We start from the raw sequence: 22,701 nt of genomic DNA on the forward strand, positions 1-22,701 counted from the left end.
CTGGGCTCTTCTCTATTAATCTTTTGACTAATGAATATAGCAACATACACATATAGAAAACACTGGCTCATGCATCCCGTGGGCCGTGACAATGATTATTATACGGGAAAAGTATCAAAAAAGTCATAAACCTTTGGCATTGATGTCAATTTAGTTCTAAACCTTTTTTTGGTATCAATTCAGTCCTCAACTTTTTATATTTATGCCAATTTAGTCCAAAACCTTTTTTTTGTGCCAATTCAATCCTAAACCTTTTGCATTTGTGCTAATTCAGTCCTAAACATTTTGTATTTATGTCAATTCAGTCAAATTGGCCGGATTTTACTGACGTGGACGTCGGCTGGCCGGCGGCCGGTCACCGGCGCTGACGTAGATAACTTTTAATAATATTTTAATATTTTTTTGATTTTTTTCTTTTCTTTTTTTTCTCCTCCCCTCCCTCCTTCCTCCAGCCGGTTGCTGAACCTGCGACCTGCAAAAGGCCAGAGGCTAGCGAGGTCGACCTCGCCGGCCACTATCGAGGCTCGCCCTTGCCAGCGATAGCGAAGGCGAGCCTCGCCATGGCTAAGCGAGGCTGGACATCATCAGATCCAGCGAGGTCGTGCCTCGCCCAGCCGTCGGCGAGGCTTGACCTCGCCAGATTCGGCGAGGTCGGGCCTCGTTCAACCATGGCGAGGCTCACCCTCGTCCACCCAGTGCAAGGCCACCCTTGTGGCCATCCGGCGAGGCGACCTTGCTGGCCTCTGGCTGGTCGCCGGTCCGGCGATCAGCTGGAGGAAGGAGGGAAGGGAGGAAAAAAATAAAATAAAAACAAAAACAAAAAAATAAAAATTCAAAAAAATATTAAAATATTATTTAAAGTTGTTCACGCCAGAGCCGGTCGACGTCCACGTCAACAAAATCCGGCCAAAATTGGCCGAAATGACTGAATTGACACAAAAACAAAAGGTTTAGGACTGAATTGGCACCGATACAAAAGGTTTAGGACTGAATTGGTACTAAAAAAAGGTTTAGGACTAAATTGGCACCAATGCAAAAGATTTACGACTGAATTAGCACAAAAAAAAGGTTTAGGAGTAAATTGCCATCAATACAAAAGGTTTAGGACTTTTTTAACACTTTTCCCATTATTATACTATAATATGGCCCAGTAACCTCTAAATTAGTTTTTTTTTTTTTTTGGTCAACCTCTCTAAATTAGTTTGGCGACAAGATCGTTTGTGCTCTGGTTCACATATAAGTGAGACTCTTGAAGAAAAATTAATTGGGAAATAAATAAAGAGCACGCTTTACTTTAGCTCTCTTTCATACGGTGACCTTTTTGATGGCAAGATGGCAACTCCATCGACATCAAGATGAAGGTTCTTGAACACACACAAAAGAAGCCTTTAGAAGTTTACAGAATGGATGACTAGGATTATCTATTCCTCAACAAAATCGAAGCTTGTAGAATAAGAAATTAGGTGAAGGCTGCTAGGAGACATCGTCGGAAGAGAACTAGAAAGTTGTGTGGGTAAAGATTACCATTCACTAGTCACCCCTTTTGATAATCTTTTGACCATATTCTAGAAATCAATTTGCTTGGGCGCTTCAAAGTTCACACCCCTCATCCGGCTTTAGAGAGCAATGGTGGAGATGAAACTGAAAAATGTTGTGATGTTTAGAGTTTTCAAATCAGCTACTTTGTCTATAATTATGCTCATTTTGATTCTAAATGAATTCCACGGAAATTAGAGGACAAGTTGAGTGTCACGGTTCATTCTAAGGGAAGAACATCTGATTATAAGAAAGTTCGGCTACCATTGGGGTCAAATGCTCTCGTAAGGTTTAGACCTTTCAAATCATATGATTTACTTATAATTATATTGTTTTGGATTCTAAAAGAACTCCAAAAAGATTGGAGCACAAGTTAAGAGGCTACGTTCATTTTATAGGAAGAACATCAAATTCTCAGAAAATTTCACTACAATCAGGGCCGAATGCTTAATTTTTTGAGGTTTAGAGTTATCTAATTTACTTATAAGTGTACTCCTTTTGATTTTAAAGGACCTCCACAAAGTTCAGAGTACCAATAACGTCCAATTATAGTGTTTTTTTTAAACATGTAAATTGTGATTGAACACCTAAGAAAAATCCATAATATCATTATTTTACGTATAACTAATTCGTACGACATTCTCCTGTTGCTAGCATTGTCTGGTGTTGAATTGATGCTTGAACTTACATGACTTGAAACCATTCCTAATCCACTAGAGTTGGAGGCGGCAGATGTCTATCAAAAACAAAGTGAAAAAAATGAAAGATACTTCAGTTGTAAGGCAAAGGCTTTTGACCTTTGATGACTTTTCCAGTGTCATCTTGATCCGGGGTAACCATTTTAGGAGAAAATTGTCCAATCAACTTTAAATATATTGTACGGATGTCAATTCAGTTCTAAATTTTTCGATTTTATTAATTTAATTCTAAACATCTGTAAACAATTCCAATGTAGTTCTTTCGTTAAATTTTCATCGGAAATTACTGACGTGGAAGTCAGGTCATCGCCGGCGGTTGTGTGATAAATGTGATTTTTTAAAAGTCAAACAGCAAAATTAAACCTTAAACATGCGAGAATGATCTCAAAGTGGGTCTAAGGAGATTAGTTAGATTCACTTTTCTTTTGATAATGCTTTGACTTTAACACAGGCATTTACATTTCTAGCTAGATAGAGAACAAGTGGCACGAAGATAGAAAGCAATTCCAAGCACTTTTCTCTTTGGGCAGACATTTCTTAGTATTTGACTGACCGACCTTAAACGCCGTTCGGTTGAACTAGAAAAGAATGTGATGGTCAAATAAGGAAGACATTTTGACCCAAAAAAAAAAAACTGAGGAAGACATAATTGGCCAAAGAAAAGAAGTTCGAAGATTCAGGAGTGGCTGCTGTCGATGGAATTCCAGAATCAACTACCAAATGAAAGGTCATCATAAAAGACTACATCTTTCGCCTATTTTGAATATAAAAGATGTTTATTTTATACACAACAGAGACGGATTAAACGTAATTAGAATAATGCAGGATATTTGAAGATAGTATCAAGAAACCTTCTCCGAGAATGGAATACAGCCTAACCTTTTAAGGGATAATTAAGTGATCTTGGGCCTTGCTTGGATTCGATAAATTTCACGTCCAAAAGTCGTGCCATATTCTAATCAGTTACAGGTCATAAATAGATACTCTCACGTGAGCGTAATCTTTTCTTATATAGGTGAACAGATGAGTGGATACTTGTGTACATTTATGAGAATTAATTTTTAGTCCAAGTCATAATAAAAAAAGGAAGAAGATTGAATATAGCCTTCTTCGACATTTCTTGAAACAAGGTAAAGAAACAAGAGTGCGTTGGGCGAACACGGATGTTCACCTCGCATTGATCAACATGGATCTTCTCCCTAACTAGATACCTACAAATTTTTTTTTTGGTCGAAGATACCATCCGACTCATATTACTAAAACACTTTTATATTTAACTAAATATAGGAAAACTTGTTTCTTATGACTTTTTTAAAAATTATACTACTAAAACATTTTCATACAATACAATTTTTAATTATTTTTTTATTTTATTAATTTTAATATTTTTAATATTTTATTTTTTTAAAATCTAATATTTTTTTTTTTCTTTATTTTCGAGCTCGAGGTGGCGCTGAAAACAATGAATCCACTCAAATATATTTAATGTACTATCAACCAGCCTAAAATAACGAAAAAAAGAAAGAAAAAAAAAAAAAAATAAAAATAAATTTGATTTTAAAAAATATATTTTTATAAAAGGAGTGGGCTTAATGGGTGGGTTGGAAATGGGTTCCACACTTAACCCATTATGACCCATCTGTGATAAGCTTAAAACTTTGAGACCATTTAAGATGAGCTTTCAATGAATCCGCTCAAATATATTTAATGTCTTTCGAATTGGCATCGTGTTTTTCTATGAACACCCGACGACTGAACTAAATTCAACTAATATTGAGAGGCAGTGAAGCATAGCATTTTCCCCAGGAGAAGAAGAACCAAAACATTTTGACCTGATCTAGGAGTTTGGAGCTCCGGAAGATGGATGGAGCAAGGATCACGATTGACTCTTCACATGACCAAATCATGTGCCGGTATGTTCTCCTAGACCAGCACGCGTCGCGAAATGGCTAGAAAGACACGGACTTTAAAAAACAGTACCCATCTCAACATATTTTCTACCGGCCGTATGTTCTTTGCAGGACGTCTTTCGTGTTGAGGAAACCGAGTCTGAATAATCCTTTTGTTAATACGTGCCTAATTAGTGGAGTTGATGCCTACTCTCCATCGCTGAGTAACTTGAGTAAATTAAACTATTGTCAGTGCACCTTTCTTTTTGTAATAACTCTTTGTTAGTGGCATGCCAAGTTGATATCATCACGGAGCGTGGGAACCTGGCGGCGAGTGGCAAAGAACACCTATTATCTTTCTTTAGGGTCACGAGTTCAAAGTATGATAGGCTCGCAAGTGAATTCTGATGTAAAAGAGTGCTCTTCATGTCGATACGTCTGTCGGGCTATAGTGTCAAGCTTGTTCATTCTAAGGCGATAGCTAGCTAGTTACGACTTAAATCAATCACTTTGTAGCAGGTGTGAGATTCCTATCATAACTCATAAAGAGAATTGATGCGATCGGTCTCCTCTTTCATCCATTTACCTAAAAAGAAAAATCTTGACAAGTATGTAATGCGCGATCTTTTGATTTTCTGTGCATTTAAGATATAATAGTTTATCAAGAAACTTTAGATCCGACTGTAAATATGGTGAAGACGAGTATGGGTGAAATAACTAAGGAAGCTTTCTTATAACATTGATTTACAAATGTCACTCAATGAAATAAGACCTTTTGTGTGAATTTTCTCCATAATGTTGGGTACTGTAAAGTTTAGATAATTAGGCTATGCGGCTAAATTCGGACAATTTATTGCTTGATTTTCGAAGAAATGGTAATTTAAACCTAATATTTCTAAATTAGTAATTAATGAAATGTCAATTTTATGGATCTAATTCCCATATTGAATAGTCTACCCAAAAAAAGAAAAAAGAAAAAATAAAATAAAATAGTCAGATATTCAAACGAACGAGAACATGTTCGCGTCGCTCTCGTTCGTCCATTTTCGCAACGAAGGCCCAAAAAACTGCAAGAATCACAGTCAACCTTATCTCGCTGCATTTCGTCATACAGATTGGAGGCAATCCAGAAATGCATCGCCACGCGCGATAGAGATCCAAGATCTCTCGATCCCTTTGCTTGCGATACAATGCCTCGGATCTCTCTTGCTGCGACTGCTGCTCTTCTTCTTCTCCAACTCTCCGTTGCGCCGATCGCTCGAGTCAGCTCGCACCAGGAATCGGGCGAGGGGAGCTGCGAGACCGAATCGAAGGTCCGAATCGAGGCCGGCTTCAAGCCCGGAACCATCACTCTGGATGGGCACGGCGACGATTGGAAGGACATCGAGGGGTCCGAGTTTTCCCTGCTCCCGGCGCTCGACCCAGACGATGACAAGGAGTACGGCGGTGGGAAAATGATCGTCAAGGTGGGTGCTCTCTGCCTTTTCTTCGTGTTCTGTTGGCCGTCGAGTTTGGTGGGTTGATGAAGCTCGTTCGGATGGTGTGGCAGGCTGTGCACGATGGGACTAGTGTGTTCTTCTTGCTGCAGGTTGATGGGAACTATGTTTACTCTAAAGGGTGAGCTTAAATTTTGATGCAATTCAAAGCAGTGATTCTGTTGAGCGGTGCCTGGTGATGTCCTTTCTTTTTCTCCTTTTGTTGGAGTTACTGTTTTGTTCCTCGATTCAGCATCGTTAGTGACGGTGTCAAATCTTGCGAGTAAGTGGGAATCTGAACTCGCTTTTGTGGCCACGACTGGATACATGATTATGTGCTTGAAAATATTGCCAAACTTGTTGTGATGCATTGTCTCAGTGAGCTTGGGTCCAGTCCTTTTGTTCTTTGTTTAGATTTTAGCTGCACCATGTATCTTTTCGCGTGTTATTTACCACCACAATACAAGATCAAGGCCGACTTAGCTAAACACTTAAACTGTTAAATGATGAGTGGTTTATATCTAAATGCTCTGACGCGTCTCCTATGCGCTGGCTTGGTTTTTGCCTAAGACTGATGTGTGGAAATGGGATTATTTACACGCTTTCATTTAACAACTTAATCCTTGAGATCAATTAACATCAATCTCACAAATATTACCCAAATAAAGGATGCTTTCCAGAATGAGATTCCACATTCTCTTCTTTTCATTGAAGTCCTATCACGGAAGATTTGGATTGACTTGATTTTCCTTCTGACAATGCAGGGAGAGCCCCAAATGCCCCTCAGTTGCTCTAATGTTCCAAATTGGTGAAAGTGCCTCCTATCATAATGTAATTGTTGTTACTTTTATTGAAGCTTCCTACATTTTGCCCCCTTCCCTGATGTATGTGATTTAAATTTTCGATGTTTTTGCATCATCTGTGGATGTTAGTTATACTCAGGTGTGCAGCTTCCTTTGGAACTGAATCTACCTATGTTTATGTTAAAACTAGATGGGCGGGTGTAAGGAAGGAACTGATACGTGCACAAACAAAACATGCAAAGGCCATGAAGTTGACATCATGCACTTTTCAATTGGGAATGCCATTCCTGGGCGACTTTATGGTGGAAATCCAATAGACAATGGAGAAGGAAATGGTGGTGACAGGTGACATGCTGCAATTTTTTTATATTTTGACCTTCTTAAAAGTGCCACATATTCCTTAGTTGGATTCTTGTGAACCAATAGATAGTTGCTGCTGTTATATGAAATCATTTGCTTGCTATCAACAGATTCGGCCATCTGGTCGATCTTTATTCTTGGAGCCCACATTGTAGATACATTGATGGAACTGGTCCTACAGGTATGTCATCAATTTTGCAGCTCACTTTCCGTTTTCTTCCCAATACTAAGAACCACCACCGTAACTTCTAGTATTGGTTGGGTTTGCCTGCATGGATGCTTTGTAGCCATTGTACTCTATTTGATTGCAAATTCCGATTAACTGAAGATCTCTCTTCACATAATGCATTTATGCAGTTTAAGTTCTTCTACACAACTTACATGTGGCTGTCACCCGGTTGCATATTCTCATTAGGGCATCCCATGATCGCCGTCTCAAATGAATTTCTCGTGTCCTCTATTCGGAGCCACGTGACTCTTCTTCAAGCGCACCCATTTCTGCTGTCTTTTCTTGAGTGAACAGCTTGACCCCGTCTCCAAATCTTCCGTGTCTTTGTTAAACCATTACCTTTTGGTTCATGATCGTGCAATATGTTCTTATAATCAGTATATTGCATTATTGTCTTGTGGACTGTGCCCTTTAACTTAAAAGAATCTTGCGATTGCACGAGATATCAAATGTGTGCTGCTCCACTTCATCATCCGCTTGTATTCTATTCATAACATGTTCATTCAATTCTCCCTTCTTTTGCAATCAAGAGACCATGATCACCTGCTTTTTGGTTACTTGTTTATCTAATTCTTTTTTGGTTGGGGCCATAGCCTCCATTTTTTATTATTGTTCTTTTGGTCTTTGAATTTTCAGTCTTGGTACTTTGTATTTGACTGAGTTAAAGAAAAGTTGGATTATGTTACCCAAACCATTTTCAAAAGCTTAAGCTGTTAAATAACAGGTTCTCGATATCTTTGAGCATATTCTTATGATTCCCCTGCATTTGTAAGTTGTGTTTTTATGTGAATTTCAAGATGTGGATGTAACCGCATTGAACGGACAATTTGAGGTAATGAAAAACAGAATGACAATGCTAAGAAATAGAAAAAAACAAAAGAGGGGCTCTATGATGATTCAGACTCATGACTTGGGTTCCTGATATCATGTTATACATCTTAGAAATTCAAACTGTTGGGAAACGGGTCCACAATGTATATAAAATTAAAAGACTCCAAAGTTTTCGTCCATAATATTAGTTTTCTATGTTCGTTTTGGATATTCATCTTCTGCCACTATAGCATTGGCAGAAGGCAGAATGGGAATGTTACCCGAGATACTCTTGGTAAGCTCATTTTACAGGAGCATAGAGCAACTGAGTGTTGCTGATAGATCCGCTTTTCATAGTTGTTGCTTTTATTGTGCCACGGCTGACATTCTCAATGAGACTGCTTCTATTGTTAACTTATAGAGCATATTGGGGAAGGCAGGGAACAAATCATAAGGGTCGTGTGTGGTGAATGAGGGCATCTGTTCTATGGAAATGAGGGATAGATATTTGCTATCGCTTAGAAGATAAGTTCAGGGATTCTTTATCTTTGACAAATGATGTTGAGTTGGATTTTGTTACATTTGTACCATTTTTTAAGTTTGTGGCAGATAGAACTGCACCACTGACGTAAGGAATCCCTAGTTTTCTCCAATTAACCATGGAAAATAGAAGGATAGATCTTCAAGCCCTGGCAGGTCCATGTGATTCCTCGCACAAAGATTCGTAAATAAACTAGCATCAATCCATTATCTCCAGTGCCATCAATGTTTTTGTAGCTTCCAAAGTGTGTGTGAGTGCCTTGGTTCTTTCCACTCAATTCCCACGCTGATTCTAGATAAATTGGCCTTCTTGTTACCATTTCCTTGCATATACCAAAAACTAAAACAAATTCAATAAAAAATGGTTAACTATGGGTGGCTTTCGTGAATTAGATTCTAACTGATTGGTGCTCTGTTATTGCGCAAAACAAGTGCTGTCCATTTCTTTCAGAGAAGTGGTGCGGAATACTAATGTGCGTATAGCTCAAGCATTACTTTTTTAATAAATCAAATAAAGCTACTCACTTGTGTCGATAGGCGACAAAGGAAACCCCGGGGGGTAGAGAAGGGGGAAAGGATACCAGATAATTCAATGATCTTTGTCGATTCATATCTAATGGCATGTTAGTATGTAACTTTTCATGAGTGCCTTAAGGGAAAGGTTTCCTTTTTTCAGTGCAACTGGGGAACTTTCCAGGCATCCCTGCTTTATGTGCTTGACTGAAATTACTTCCTACTTTGCTTCTTGGTCCCTTTGTCCCTCTTCCCCTCAAATTAGTAAGAAACAGTAGGAAGAGACTAATGAACATGCCAACCTTTAATTTTTTTTTTCTACAAAGATAAGAACTAAGAAGAGATTAGGTCACTAATACTTGACTTTTGGATTGGTTTCTGTCAGGGAATGACTCCAGCGGGCTGAATGACTGGAATGGAGCATGGTGGCATAGCAGCTTCACTGTTCACTCAGGTAGTTCCCTGATTAATATTTTGGTATTCAGTTGTATATGCCTCCCCCAACTTTCTCCCACTGCTTAAACCAAGCTTTCCAATCTCAATTGGCCCCAAGTCTACTCTGTATTGCCTAACTAAGATGAAAGGCATCCTGAGCTGAGATTGTGTAGTGTTGGGAAGTTCTAGTTCTAAACACAGATGAAGCTGAGGCACTGTCTGCTGCGACTTTTTATAGGTCAAGCTTAGAGTTGATGAAAACTAACCTAGACTTTTGACAGTTCCCTCTTATGTATTGGTTGAGATGAGTCTGTGCACCATACTTTCTCATGTTTACCATGGCTGAAATTCTCTATCAGGTTTTGTGGAGGAAGACAGTCCATATGCTTCAGATGGTCAGAAGGGCACATATTACTTTGAGTTCTCTAGGCCTTTGCGAACTATGGATCGAATACAACAGGTTAGAAACCGATTGTTGATTCGGATGTTATGTACTGCAATATACCGGCACTATGCATCATGAGTATATCATAAAATTCCTTGTTATTACGATCAGATTTATCTAGAAAGTGAGACTATTTCAAAAAATTGTTAGTGCTGTGCTAAAGCGGGATGTCAGTTGACTACTTCTCTGTTAAATGCTAAGTATATAGCTGTTGGGTGCTTTGAATCTTTCAGGTTTGATTTGCAGAACATGTACTTGTATGATAACTCAAAATTTTCTGCCGAATTCAACTTTGTAAAATGCTTGGTAGCTCTGGTGTTTGATTTACCCCGTGCTGAAAACTTTTGAAGTGTCTAGGAGATACCTCTTTGTTGCTGAACATACTGAGACCATCTTTTTCTGCATGATAGTATACCTACTGGATGTTACTATCCAAGGAATATTTATTCTTTAGATCTATTAGCGTCCTATTGCCACATCTGCTATTTCATTCAATAATTGTGCAAGCATAGTGAGCATGCACTATAACAAGGATATAATGTAACTCGTCATACCTGACTTATGCAGGATGCCCAATTCACAATAGGGGGATCAAGCAAGATGTCAGTGGCATTCTGGTATCCTGTCAATGGGAACCCATGGCATGGGTCGGGGCACTTCTCCATCAACTGTGACTGGGTACCTCTGGACATATCATTAGGAGGCTCGTTCCTTACAAAGACGGCATCGCAAAGTTCATGGGATGCCACTACAGCCTTCTCCCTATTTTTGTCGGTCGTCTCGTTGTGTCTATCTGTATTCATGATGTACCGCGTCTTTGGACCTAGGAATGATCGATATAAACCCATGGAGGAAGTAGCTCTGGGGACAATAGAGTCGTAGAACAGTCCTGGCATTGTACTATTAGTTTGTACTTCTTAGATCAGTACCACTTCCTATAGCTCAACTTTGGTCGTCCTTTGTATGTCATTTTTTAAATGGAGATGGCTTGTTGGGTTGTGTCCTCCCTTTTAGTGGCGTCACCTCGGCCTCATGGTGGTGCGGCTTTTCACTTCTTTATTCCTTGTAAATTCATATGTCCATGCTGTTTTTTTTTTGTACCTTGAATATGGTCGGATAGAGGCATTACTGTCGGGTGTGTACTCATCAAAGACGAAATCTTTCTTAATAGCATTCATAACTGAACTCGGAGTTTGATAGCCTCCCTAAGTCCATTAAGCCGGATCTTAACATTTCCCGAACAAACTCAAAATGATACGCTCAATTTGAGACCAGAGTTTTCACCGAGCTTTGATTTCGTTAGACAGCGCACTGGAATCATTCGACTTTCTAGCAATTGATGCACCTGGATTCTCCTGTCAATTGTGCAACAAACTGCGATGTTCTTCCTTTGCACCAGAAATGTCACGTGGATGGGCATGTGGACTCCACTTCAACTTCACATCAATCAAAAGCAAAGTGAGAGAAAGTTCGATATTGGAGGGTGGGAGGACAGGCCATCGTCATGACGATCCCTTCTCTTCACTTTTCCGCCGCGCATCTCATCGAAACAAGAATCCGTCGCCCGTCCAGTTCAGGCCCAACCGATTTTCTATTCTGATCTTGCCCTACGCCAACTTGAACTCAGAAATATAGTTTTATACATCCGAGTTTGAACAAGCATCTAGACACAACAAAGACACCCTCCATGGACCTGGAGACTAGACGATTTCAAGGCATGTTTCAATACGATGGCCGAGATAACAATCAATTTCAACGCATCCAGACTGTTGATGCCCAGAATGGGAATCGCAAAACTCGGCTGGAGGTCTTGCTAGAAGATTGATCTGCACCGCAACAAACGGGTTAGGACGTTCGAGTTTTGGATTGGCTCTCTTATGTCTAAGTTAGCACTAAATTATGGGAAAACTAGAGGATGCGAAGCTTAAAGATGAGGAACGAGAATTTTTCTTGGAGAGAGAGAGAGAACAGCGTACTTGATATGTTACCGCTGGTTGATTGTAGAATAATATTGGACGGGTGATGGCCTGTGATTGACAAGTGATGCAAGGTTTGACAAATGACATTTACACCATCTCAGGATCAACGCATCTCCAACACTTCAAGTTGTGGTCGCACATGGTACTGCGGTGATGTATTGTCAAGAATGTCCTGTTGGACGATAAGATGTTATCGTCGAGCCAGGTTACCAAGACCCGATGCTGGGGTCCTAACATGTGTCGAGAGCGAATTGGTTAATAAAAATCATATTCATCGCTTTCCCCCAACTCTTCATCTTTGTTCTGGGCCTTAATATGAGGCGTACAGAGGGAGTTAGGAAGTCATCGTCTCACATTTCGGGCAGTTAGATCCAGTAGTCCATATCTCGCCATGAATTTACCTATATCTCACATTCTCGTAATTTTATGTCATCTGTAACGGAGTGCAGCTTCCTTTGGAACTGAATCTACCTATGCTAATGGTTTAACTAGATAGTTGCCGCTGGTATATAAAATCATTTGCTTGCTATGAACAAACTTGGCCATCTGGTCGGATCTTAATGCTTGGAGTCCACATCGTAGATACATTGATGAAACTGGTCTACAGGCATGTCTTCAATTTTGCTGCTCGGTTTCCGTTTTCTTCCCAATGCTAGAACCACCACCATTATAACTTCTAATATTAGTGGGGTTTGCCTGCGTGGGTGCTTTGTTGTCATTGTCCTCCATTTAATAGCAAATTCTCATAAATTGAAGGTAATTCATTTACGCAGTGTGTGTTCTTCTGCACAACTTACGTGTGGCTGTCACCAAGTTGCGTATTCTCATTAGGGCATCCATGATAGTCGTCTCGAACAAGCTTCTCTTGTCCTGATAGAGAGCACCTAAGTTTCCAATTTTGCGTTCGAGAGAAGTCCAGAGAGGAGCACCATCATCTCAGATGGCCACATGTCCAAGCTATAGCAATAAAAAAGATTGCCATCAGTAAGTGCATTCGTGTCATCCGTCTTTCCCATTCGCGAGAGAGATGTTAAAGGCTTCCTTCAAAAACCAGACCATTACTGCAGAAGGAATGGCGAGTCTTAAGGAATGTGAGGAAACTGTTAAAGGCTTCCTTCGAAAACCCAGTCCAACTCTTGAAGCACGAAGAAGAGAGCTTCACATAAAGTACCGACAGCAACACATTCATCCAATATGATATTGAATTCGCCAAGACCGCTCCTCTGCTTTCAAGGCCGGTTTTCATGACTAGAACCCAACAGATGAAGATATGCAGTAGAGGAGGGGTTCCCGAGCTTAGCACCATAGGGAAGACGATGTTCCGAGTCTGCAAGAACTTCACGAGGCATTGAAAAAGGCCGTAAGCAAAGAGGGACAGGATCGTGTAAGGTGCGTATATTCCCGCTTCCTATGCTATGCCTGCTTCTTGAACGACTGCTACTAATATAATTCTCGTATTTGCCCAGATGCAAGCAAGAGGGATGCTCCCTACTAGAAGGATGAACACAGCTCTTTGCATGAGAATACCGAGCATATGAAATTGTCTCGCCCCATATAATTAGCCGCAGAACGGATCCAATTTGCTGGCCATCCCATCCCCATCTAGTTAAAGAGATTCAACAGAAGAAAAATCAGAACTTCCCAAAAGGAGATTGACCGATATTCTTTTCGAAAACTAAAGTTTAGTCACTATTGTTTAAAATGACTCAATTTGTGGTAGAACTAAATTTCAACTCCGTTATCAATAGCGTCTCCAATGCAGTCCTAACAAATCTGGCTAGCCTAGCCAAATCATGGCCCATTTTTAGCACCAATTCTATTCTCTTCCGGTTATATAGCAAGTGAGACACGGTAATTTCATCATCTCCAGCTTTTGTTGTCTCTCCAGGGTGAGTAAATCTCAAACAAACTCGGTCAATGGAGTACTTATGAAAAACTGTTGGTGAATTTGGGCAACGAATACAGGACTAAAAGGGTAATCTTTGCAAACTCCGTTAAAATTGAACAAAAAGAAACAAATTGATCAGGAACAAGAACTTCCATAGAGCCCTGTCAGCAGCTAACGTGGTGTGAGTTTTTTATTCATATCTAATTAGAGCTTGACTTCCGACCGAAAAAAAAATTGAAGCTTGACAACTAGACACTGATCTGGAAGGGCCGTGCAAAACGGACTGCCCGAACTGGGAACCGCCTGGATTGGACCGAATCGACCGGTTGGGTCTAGTTCCCGGCTCCTAAAGTGGAATTGATGTCCGGGCGGTCTGGTTCTTGATCTTAAGCTTCTCCCTCATGAATATTGGGAACCTCACACGCGATATTTTACCTCTACATCAGGAAACACATTTTCCATCAAGGTTAGGAGCAAACCTATCAAAATCTAATTCTTCCCACATTGCTCCATTGTTTCCAAGGTCCTCGGTTCACCATCCCCTGACCATGATCTCATCATTGACTCGGACATTCTGACCCGACTTCGTAATCTTAAAATAATGCCAAATGGTTTGAAATTTCACTCTCAATTCCGAGAGTTTGTGAAAACTAGGAGACTCTATCTCATCCAGCCAGAGCAGTTAGACCCCATTCCCCAGATTCTCCTGGAGTCATTTGCTGAAACTCATACAGAGGTTTCTCACCAAATGTCAGCATCCTTTGTGGAAAAATGAAAACTTCTTTATTAAGTTGCCCTTAAATGCAAAGCTTTCGGGATAAGGATAGCACAAGTGCCATAACTTTCGTACAGCGCTCACTTGAGTGCCATAACTTTTTTTTTCGATCACTTGAGTGCCAAATCGGTGAAAAATCGTTTACTTGAGTGCCTATTCCGGCGAATTGTCCAACGTGGCATTTTAATTAAATTTTTACCACGACGTGGCTTTTTTAAAAGAAATATAAGTCCAACTTGGAAAATCTTCGATTGACATGGCAAGAAAGGGCAAAAACGACGTCATTTTGGCCTTTCTTCCACAAATTCATTTCAATGAAACCCTAATTTCTGGAAAGGGGCATGCTTTTGCAATAGGCTTGAGCGGCAGAAAGTTCAAAGCTTATGAGATAGCAAAGTGGGGATCAGTCGAATCGGCTTCGGTGAGATTGAGATGATGATGAGTGAAATAGCGCGATGCGAGGAGTTGCGCTTGATTGAGGGGAATTGCAAAGACATTGTTGGGTTTAGGACATGAATCGCCATGCTCTTTGCTGGAAACCTGCAAATCGCAGAGAAATAAGGTGATGGAGATGCCACATTGGCTGCATTAATGGAAAATCACTGGAAAATCACCGCCATCTAGCCAATACCTTTTCTTCTTTTTTCTCATTTTTCCCTCAATTTTGCCGACTCATCTTGTTTCCAGTTCAGCCCCCTTTGTGATTTTCTTTGACAGCTCCCTCTCTCAATTCACGTTTTTCCCCCTTTTTAAGCTCTTTGCCTGAACATCTCCTCCATCATTTTTGCCAAGTTCATGGTTTTGGCTTGCCAAAAACCCCTCCACCGAATTTACTCATTCTTTTTTTTAAACTATGGATTCTCGTGTGTATTCTCTTCGTCAATTGTACACTGATGTTGAATGACTAAACTTTATTGCTCAACCATGGAGAAGAACAGAGAGAAACAGAGGACTACTCTCTTCCCGTTTTTCTTTTTCTTTTTTTTTGGGTTTTATATATTTCTTTTATTCATAGGGCCAAAACGACGTTGTTTCATCTAGTTGTTGTTAATTGAATTATTTCCGACGAGCCATATCAGCCTATTTATAATAAATTAATGTCACGTTGGATTTTCCGACGACAGAAATCACCAATGGCACTTAAGTAAACGATTTTTCAAAATTTAGAACTCAAGTGATCGAAATTAAAGTTGTGCTGTTGTTATCTCGAAGCTCTCTACGCGGAAAAATGTGTTGAACAAGTTCGTGGGAAAAAGAGATTGGTTATCAACTACCGGCCTTTAAACTTGTTCCTTCTAGAAGACAAGTTTCCTTTGCCTAATAGGAAAACCCTATTCTCCAATCTGTCCAATGCAAAGGTCTATTCAAGTTCGACTTAAAGATAGGATCATGGCAATTAGGGATTCATCCGGAAGATGGACACAAGATAGCTTTCTGCATCCCAGGACAACACTTCCAATGGAAGGTCCTTCCTTTTGGATTGAAGACAGTCCCTTCGATTTTTCAAAAGGCCACGGGCAAAATCTTGCACCCTATCAGTTCAAATTCTCTTATTTACATTGATGACATCCTACTTAATAGTAAGAATGAGACATCTCACTGCAACCTTCTCTCCTAGTTTACTGACATGGTCAAGAAACATGGCATCATGCTCTCTCATAAGAAGATGAAGGTAGCCCAAACAGAGATATAATTTTTGGGCATACAGCACAAAGATGGTGCTTTCCAGCTTGGTGACCATATCGTTAATGCTCAGTTCCTAGATGAGAATCTTGTTTACAAACAAGTCTAGCAATTTCTTTGAATCATCAATTACTTGAGAGATTTTGTTCCCAAAATCACTAGGTATATGCATTCTTTGCAGAAGATATTATAGAAAGATCCACCTCCTTGGGATCCTCACAGACCGAGGCAATCCAGTCTCTCATACAGAAGTTACAATTTCTGCCCCCGTCACAAATTTACTCTAATGGAAAGAGAATCGAAAGATAATCAAACTGATGCCAGTGACAAAACTAGGCAGCAGTTCTCTTTGAAGAACAAGCAGACGACAAGAAAAGAATTTGTGGACGCAAAAGTAGAAGATTTTCTCAAGCTGAGATTTATTATCACTCCACCTTCAAAGAAATATCGGCTGCTAAGTATGGAATTAAGAAATTTAAATTCCATCTTATTAGTCATTATTTCCTTGTGGAAATGGACATGTCAATTCAAACAGAACACAATTCCACATCCTTAACTTCTCATATGGACGGAATGGTTTTATAAGTATTCATTTGAAATCAAACACATTTCGGGGAAAAAGAACGTGCTTGCTAATTTTCTATCGAGGCCAAATAAGTAGCTTCCATCAATATGTATGCCTCCAGAACAGCCAGTGGACGCATCAAGGCCTAACCAATGTTGCCTAAGTAGCAAGTTGAGAGTACCCCCAAGCATAATTGTACTATGGGTATATCAATGCAAGGTCTTCAGCAGGTGTGGGCGATTATGTATGAGTATACATTACATCGTGCAGAGTCCAACTTCTATAAGTAGTATTTGTAATTTGACGTGAACCATGGGATCAAACAAACAATCGACTTCTATAATGAGAGATGCTCAGATTTGCCATATTCTTTGTTATAGAGAGTATTCTCTAGTCTTTCCAAGGGAGTGTTTTGCCTTGCCTGTACATCCCAATTCCAAAATAAAATTTCAAACGGCATTAAGAACTAGTCCATAACAAGCATTGCATGAAAATTATTTCAAGCCTCAGAAAGCTCGATGAATCTCTACATCCCAATTCCGAGCTCGTCTTCTCCCAAAGCTTTCGCAAGTCACACCACACATCGGCGTCGATGAGACAATCTGGAAAACAGATGATTTCTATTCTCAAAATTCTCAACCTCATGTTGATGACACATAGAGAACGCATTCCGACTGGACCTACAACACCCACCGAATCAACCAATCCTTTAGTAGGCAACCTATCAAGTAAAACAAGCGACGTAACAGAGAAATACGCCTTGGTACATTGGGATAGAGCCATATCAATTTACTTTAGTAAAACTTCAAAGACGTAACAACAGGTGGTAACAAAGTTCAAAGAGCGGAAGCAACGGAGCATGTCCCATTTCAAATCGGCAGCATAATGCATAAAACTAATTTAAGTTTGGAAAAAAAGGACCAAAAAAAAGAGAACAAAGAAAGGAAAAACGGAATTCTGACGTAGAAGGTTAAGCACGGGATTAAATTTTTAGACATCTCTTCAAACTCGTTATCGACTCCAAATGATACCCCATAAATAGAACTAATGTACCACCCAACGTGGTATCTCAACCTTGGTTTGCAAGTGCTCTCCACCCAATGTCTCGACGGCAGAACCCTCCCTGCCAGTTGATGGCTTCAATTGCTTGGTAAGCTCTTTTATGTGCTTCTTCCAAATTTTTCCCCTTGGCAGTGACTCCGAGAACACGACCTCCAGTTGCAACTATATTGCCATCCGAGTCAAACGCTGTTCCCGCATGGAGTATCTTAACAGATGGAGCAACAACTTCTGCTTCTTCAAGATTCCATATCACACTTCCCTTATCATAAGCCCCTGGATAGCCCTTACTTGCCATGACCACCACCATGGCGGATTCAGGGGACCACCTAAGCTTCACACCAGTCACATCTCCCCTACAAGCTGCCAGCATTGCTTGTACCAAATCCGATTCCAACCGAGCCATCAATACCTACATAAAAAGACAGTAAAAGACGGCAATACAACACACTCACAATGTAGGGTTACTAACAAACAATTCAGACCGCATAATAAACCAAGTACAACACTCTAAGGAGACAGCAAAAATCAGTTCCCTTATTCAACTTAACCAACAAGAGATAGTGGCATTGACTTCTCACGCAATTATCCAAATTAAAATAAAACAAACAAGATTTTCTCGTGGCTAGGTGAGATTGGAAGCTGGGTACCGCTTGTTCCTAACTACCCTCAAGCACTTAACATTAATAACGAGAACGTGTTCTAGTATGAATATCACCATGATTGTGAGAAAAGGCAGCATTGTAAATTGATGACTGGCAAGATCCATCAACTGACCTGGCACTCCGGATCCCCAAAGCGCACATTGTACTCAATCAACTTTGGCAACCCAGACTTCTTCTCTATCATGAGCCCGGCATAGAGAACACCAACAAACTTGCAGCCCTCTGCTGCCATCCCTTTGACAGTAGGGAAAATGATAGACTTCATAACCAAAGACTGCAATTCTGGGGTCAAGATTGGTGCTGGAGAGTATGCACCCATTCCGCCAGTATTAGGTCCTATATCACCATCCCCTACTTGTTTATGGTCTTGCGCAGATTCTAGAGCAACTGCATTATCTCCATCTACCAGCGCATGGAAAGAAGCTTCCTCTCCTTCCAAGAACTCCTCGATAACGATTTTGCTCCCAGCAGAACCAAAAATTCCCTTCACAAGCATCGAGTCAACAGCTTCATATGCCTCCTCTAGGGTCATGGCAATAATAACTCCCTTCCCATCAGCCAGTCCATCCGCTTTTATAACAATAGGAGTCCCCTCCTCTTTGATGTACTTCTTTGCTGCAGATGGATCCGTGAATGTTTTATACTGTAAAAAATGGTAAGAAACCTCGTAAGAAACGAAGGCATTCCCATCAACACGTGATCAAATCAATGAGCTAATTCGGCAGAGAGCTCACATGAAAAGTACAACAAAAACTCATCTATAAAGATACTATGATGTCTATGGTGACAAAGTGCAGAAGGGTCTTATATGGTGTCATCTGAAGTCATTATTATCATTTCTAGCATTCTCAATCAAAACGAGTGAAGAAGTTATGCCACATGTCTTAATTGTTATGTTGCGTAACAAAAAATCCCATTTTCAAACCAAAAGAGCAACAACCTTGGCTGTGGGGATGTTGTACTTATCACATAAGTTCTTCATGAAGTTTTTAGAACCCTCCAAAACAGCAGCTTCAGATGAAGGGCCAAAGGCAGGAATTCCAGCCTTAACTAGGTCATCTGCGAGCCCCAGAACAAGAGGCGCCTCTGGTCCAACTACGACAAGTCCAACTCCCCGCTTGCGGCAGAAGGAAATTACGGCCGAGCTATCAAGAATATCAAGGTCTGAAATGCAAGTGGCATCTCTTGAGCTTGAAATGCCCGCATTTCCAGGTGCACATAAGACTGCCTCACATGATGGAGATTGTCGCAAGGCAAAGCAAAGTGCGTGTTCCCTCGCTCCTTCCCCAATGACCAACACAAGCACTCTCTCTTGTGTAAAGTCAACATGTAAAAAGAAAACAATAAATGACAAAATTAATAAAAAAAAAGTCCTAATATTTAGCACCAAAGATACAAAAAGAGGGAGAGGGGGGGGAAGCTGGATACTTTAGCAAACGATGTGCAAATACAGACATTACTCTTGCTAATTTTACGATCCGAATAAATCCCATAGGTATAAAAAAAACTATGAATAAAAAACAGAACAATGTCGCATTTTGTGTGAGGTATTAGTTATTTGAGATATCCGAGAATAGCCGTATCAGCAGGAGAAATAGGAACCAAATGAGCATATTGATTTTAAAACCTCAGGCTCGCCGCTGACAGCAACCCAAACAAACAAGGACGTCAATTGAAAAACCACATTCACAGGGCATCTGTCTGTAAAGGTGGGAAATTTATTAAACAAGACAAGAATATTAGTAGCACATAACTTGCACAATGTCTATTTTTCTAGGGGAATTCTCAACTAGTTTCAACTTGCAATTTAAAAAGCAAAATTTAAAAGTCCACGTGGATACAGGTTGTGGAAGCTCTAGATATGATGCTATTGTATATTATAAGGGTAAATCAATGACAAGCAGGAGCAACTAAAATACATTCAAAAACAGGAGAGACGCAGTTAAAAGTAGAGATACACTGCAGAAAAATGTTTAATATGGAAACCAGGAAACCAAGAGCAACAGCAACAGGAAATAAAAACCACTTACGAGTAGAAATATCATTGCTTGGGAGTGAATCAATGCTGACTGATGGCTCGGATGTTTGATGGACACACTTGAAGATCGACCTAGTATTGCTGATCGGCAAACGTTGAGTACCCTTGAGGTGCAGGGTCGATCTCCAGTGGACAGTTCCAGCATAATAAGAAGTAGTTCTAATACTCGAAAAACCGGGGATGGCGGACCCACAGCTGTGTTTGTTGAAGAGCTTCGTGTAAACTGAAAGACTGGAGGCAGCAGCAGAAGCCATGCTATTGGTTCTCACTTCAAAGGATGCACTTCACTATGGGGGGCTAAAACACTGACCTTTGTCAAAGATTGCGAGTTAAGCCTGAAAGAAAAGGGGAAAAAGAAAAGGTGAATAACTAAAGCTACATGTGCGTGCACGCAATTTTTCACACCTAAAAAACTCCATTGGGACGAATCAATTGTGTTCACAAAGCAAACAATGAATCATGAATCTGAGACGGTAAGCATGGTCCAGTTGGCCGATCCCAGTGATCAAATTGGACTGAACCCAACCAACGGAAGAACAAGCCAGTTGAAGGCCGATTCCTGTAAGGACCTCGAATCTGTGCTCTGTTCTATCTTCTGGATTTGCACCCTTCTCCCTAATTCATCAATTAATGGATACTACTAGAAATTGACCCGGCAAGTTAATGACATAGATTAGCAGCCCACCGTAGAAGCACTTCGAGCACCAAACAATCGATCGCCATCAAACAAGTTCCCTCACCACATCAGACCATAACAATGTTAATGCTCTGAAAAATACGGGAAAATAAAACATTTAGAGATTGAGAGTACTACGACTGAAGCAGACACGGACCGGACGATGAAGGTTCGGCGATGATCGAGACTCGAGACAGTCTACACTCGACAGCAGGGTACTCTTTTTTCTTTTTTTTTTGTCTGAGAAAGTCGGACTGCTTCAAACAATAGGGTTCGTCGCTTCTTGGGATACTATCCTTTTTTTTTCTTTTATTTATTGGATATATATGGGGAAATTCAAATGAGGGCTTGGGCTTATTTTCTAGAAAAAGGGCATAAAATGGAACTTATTTTAAATAAGGAAAAAATTACCAAATCAGTTTTAAATTTATTGCAATTGTGCCAATTCAGTCCTAAACATTTTGTATTTGTGCCAATTCAGTCCATCCGGCCAATTTTGATCGGCTGACCTTTACGTGGACGCCGGCCGGTACCAACGGTCCGAATAACGCTGACATGGTAATTTTTAATTTTTTAAAAATTTTATGTTCGAATTTTTTATTAATTTTTTTCTTTTCTTTTTTCCTTTTTTTATTTTCCTTCCCTTTCTTTTATTTTCTTTCCTTTTATCTTCAACCTCTAGCCAATCGCCAGAACCGGCTAGAGGTTGGGGCCCGTCGAGTTCAAGCCTTGCAAGCGATGGAAAGAGCACATATTTTAACTCCCGGCCTCGAACCGGCTTGCGACGAAGAAACGAGGAAATAAATGCCATCAATCTCAAAGGCAGGAGTTGATAAAATTTACCTTTGAAAATGCACTTTAGTAGCCACAACGAGATAGCCAGGCCATGCTTGCTTGCTTGCTGCATACATAATTGCTCGATATCCTTACGTGACTCGCCACGCTCTGCATAAAGGGATTCATTCCATTAACCGCGATCCCAAATGAGAACGCTATCGATTCCATCAGTTCTCTCGCTTCCTCGTATTGAGTACAGGTAAAAAGAAGTGAGGCGAGCCGGACAGAGATGCGAAAGAATCGATGTAATGAAAATGTGGAGAGCAAAGGCGGCGGCGATTTAGATTTCCAATCCGTTCGATACACCGGAAAGGAACCAAAACTGACGCTGCGATGGACACCACCTTCTCCAACCTCCCAGTACCAGTACCACCGCGAGATTTCTTTCTAACGAGGAAAGGTGAAAATTTTGCGGAGAAAACGTACCAAATTAAGCAAAACGCGAGTCCCCTCGCTAGAAGACGCGCCCGCCCACCCATGTCATAAAAAGCGCGGACCAAATGGAAAAGCCCACACCCAAAACGCGAGACAAACGTATACCGCGCTCGAGCTGCTGGATGCGAAGCAACAGGCCGCTGGGTGCCATCAGAATTTTCAGCCATGGAAAAGGATGGAGCTCGCGGAGACTGAATTGGGCCAAAAAAAAAAAAAAAAACAACCTGCCAATAGGAGTGTCAAAACCAAACACAATATCCGAATCGAAACACGATGGGCTTGGGTACCCAAGCCCAACCCAAACAATAACCAAAATCCTCAAGATCCCTCCTCCTCTCAGGACCTGGCGTCGACTTCTTCTTCCCCGG

General features: G+C 40.5%; 2 protein-coding genes across 2 annotated transcripts; one reads left to right on the top strand and one right to left on the bottom strand.

The window, feature by feature from the left end:
* The first annotated feature begins 5,147 nt into the window (after positions 1-5,147).
* On the top strand, positions 5,148-10,737 carry LOC115673421 (uncharacterized). The gene is made up of 8 exons (XM_030595584.2): positions 5,148-5,589; positions 5,673-5,740; positions 6,363-6,429; positions 6,592-6,746; positions 6,872-6,942; positions 9,239-9,307; positions 9,648-9,748; positions 10,301-10,737. The coding sequence occupies exons 1-8, from the start codon at positions 5,314-5,316 to the stop codon at positions 10,613-10,615; spliced, it is 1,122 nt and encodes a 373-aa protein (XP_030451444.2). The 5' UTR covers positions 5,148-5,313; the 3' UTR covers positions 10,616-10,737.
* Positions 10,738-17,387: 6,650 nt separating this feature from the next.
* On the bottom strand, positions 17,388-20,720 carry LOC115673575 (phosphoribosylamine--glycine ligase-like). The gene is made up of 4 exons (XM_056314923.1): positions 20,381-20,720; positions 19,288-19,661; positions 18,460-18,990; positions 17,388-18,094 (listed from the first exon to the last, which is right to left on the bottom strand). Exons 1-4 carry the CDS (start codon positions 20,637-20,639, stop codon positions 17,693-17,695), a joined length of 1,566 nt encoding a protein of 521 aa, XP_056170898.1. The 5' UTR covers positions 20,640-20,720; the 3' UTR covers positions 17,388-17,692.
* Positions 20,721-22,701: the final 1,981 nt, after the last annotated feature.

Source organism: Syzygium oleosum, unplaced genomic scaffold (assembly GCF_021117445.2).
Source record: "Syzygium oleosum isolate NSW1041296 unplaced genomic scaffold, Sole_v2.1 Sole_v2.09, whole genome shotgun sequence".
Classification (NCBI taxonomy): Eukaryota; Viridiplantae; Streptophyta; class Magnoliopsida; order Myrtales; family Myrtaceae; genus Syzygium; species Syzygium oleosum.

What these genes read in the sequence shown, in the direction of transcription:
- LOC115673421 (XM_030595584.2), top strand. Translation starts at nt 5,314, where the DNA reads ATGCCTCGGATCTCTCTTGCTGCGACTGCTGCTCTTCTTCTTCTCCAA. An exon ending in GTGGGAAAATGATCGTCAAG is followed by an intron (nt 5,590 to 5,672) that starts GTGGGTGCTCTC and finishes ATGGTGTGGCAG; the next exon opens with GCTGTGCACGATGGGACTAG. An exon ending in AAAGTGCCTCCTATCATAAT is followed by an intron (nt 6,430 to 6,591) that starts GTAATTGTTGTT and finishes TGTTAAAACTAG; the next exon opens with ATGGGCGGGTGTAAGGAAGG.
- LOC115673575 (XM_056314923.1), bottom strand. Translation starts at nt 20,639, where the DNA reads ATGGCTTCTGCTGCTGCCTCCAGTCTTTCAGTTTACACGAAGCTCTTC. An exon ending in CCCAAGCAATGATATTTCTA is followed by an intron (nt 19,662 to 20,380) that starts CTCGTAAGTGGT and finishes TTGACTTTACAC; the next exon opens with AAGAGAGAGTGCTTGTGTTG. An exon ending in TTGGGGATCCGGAGTGCCAG is followed by an intron (nt 18,095 to 18,459) that starts GTCAGTTGATGG and finishes CTTTTTATGTAG; the next exon opens with GTATTGATGGCTCGGTTGGA.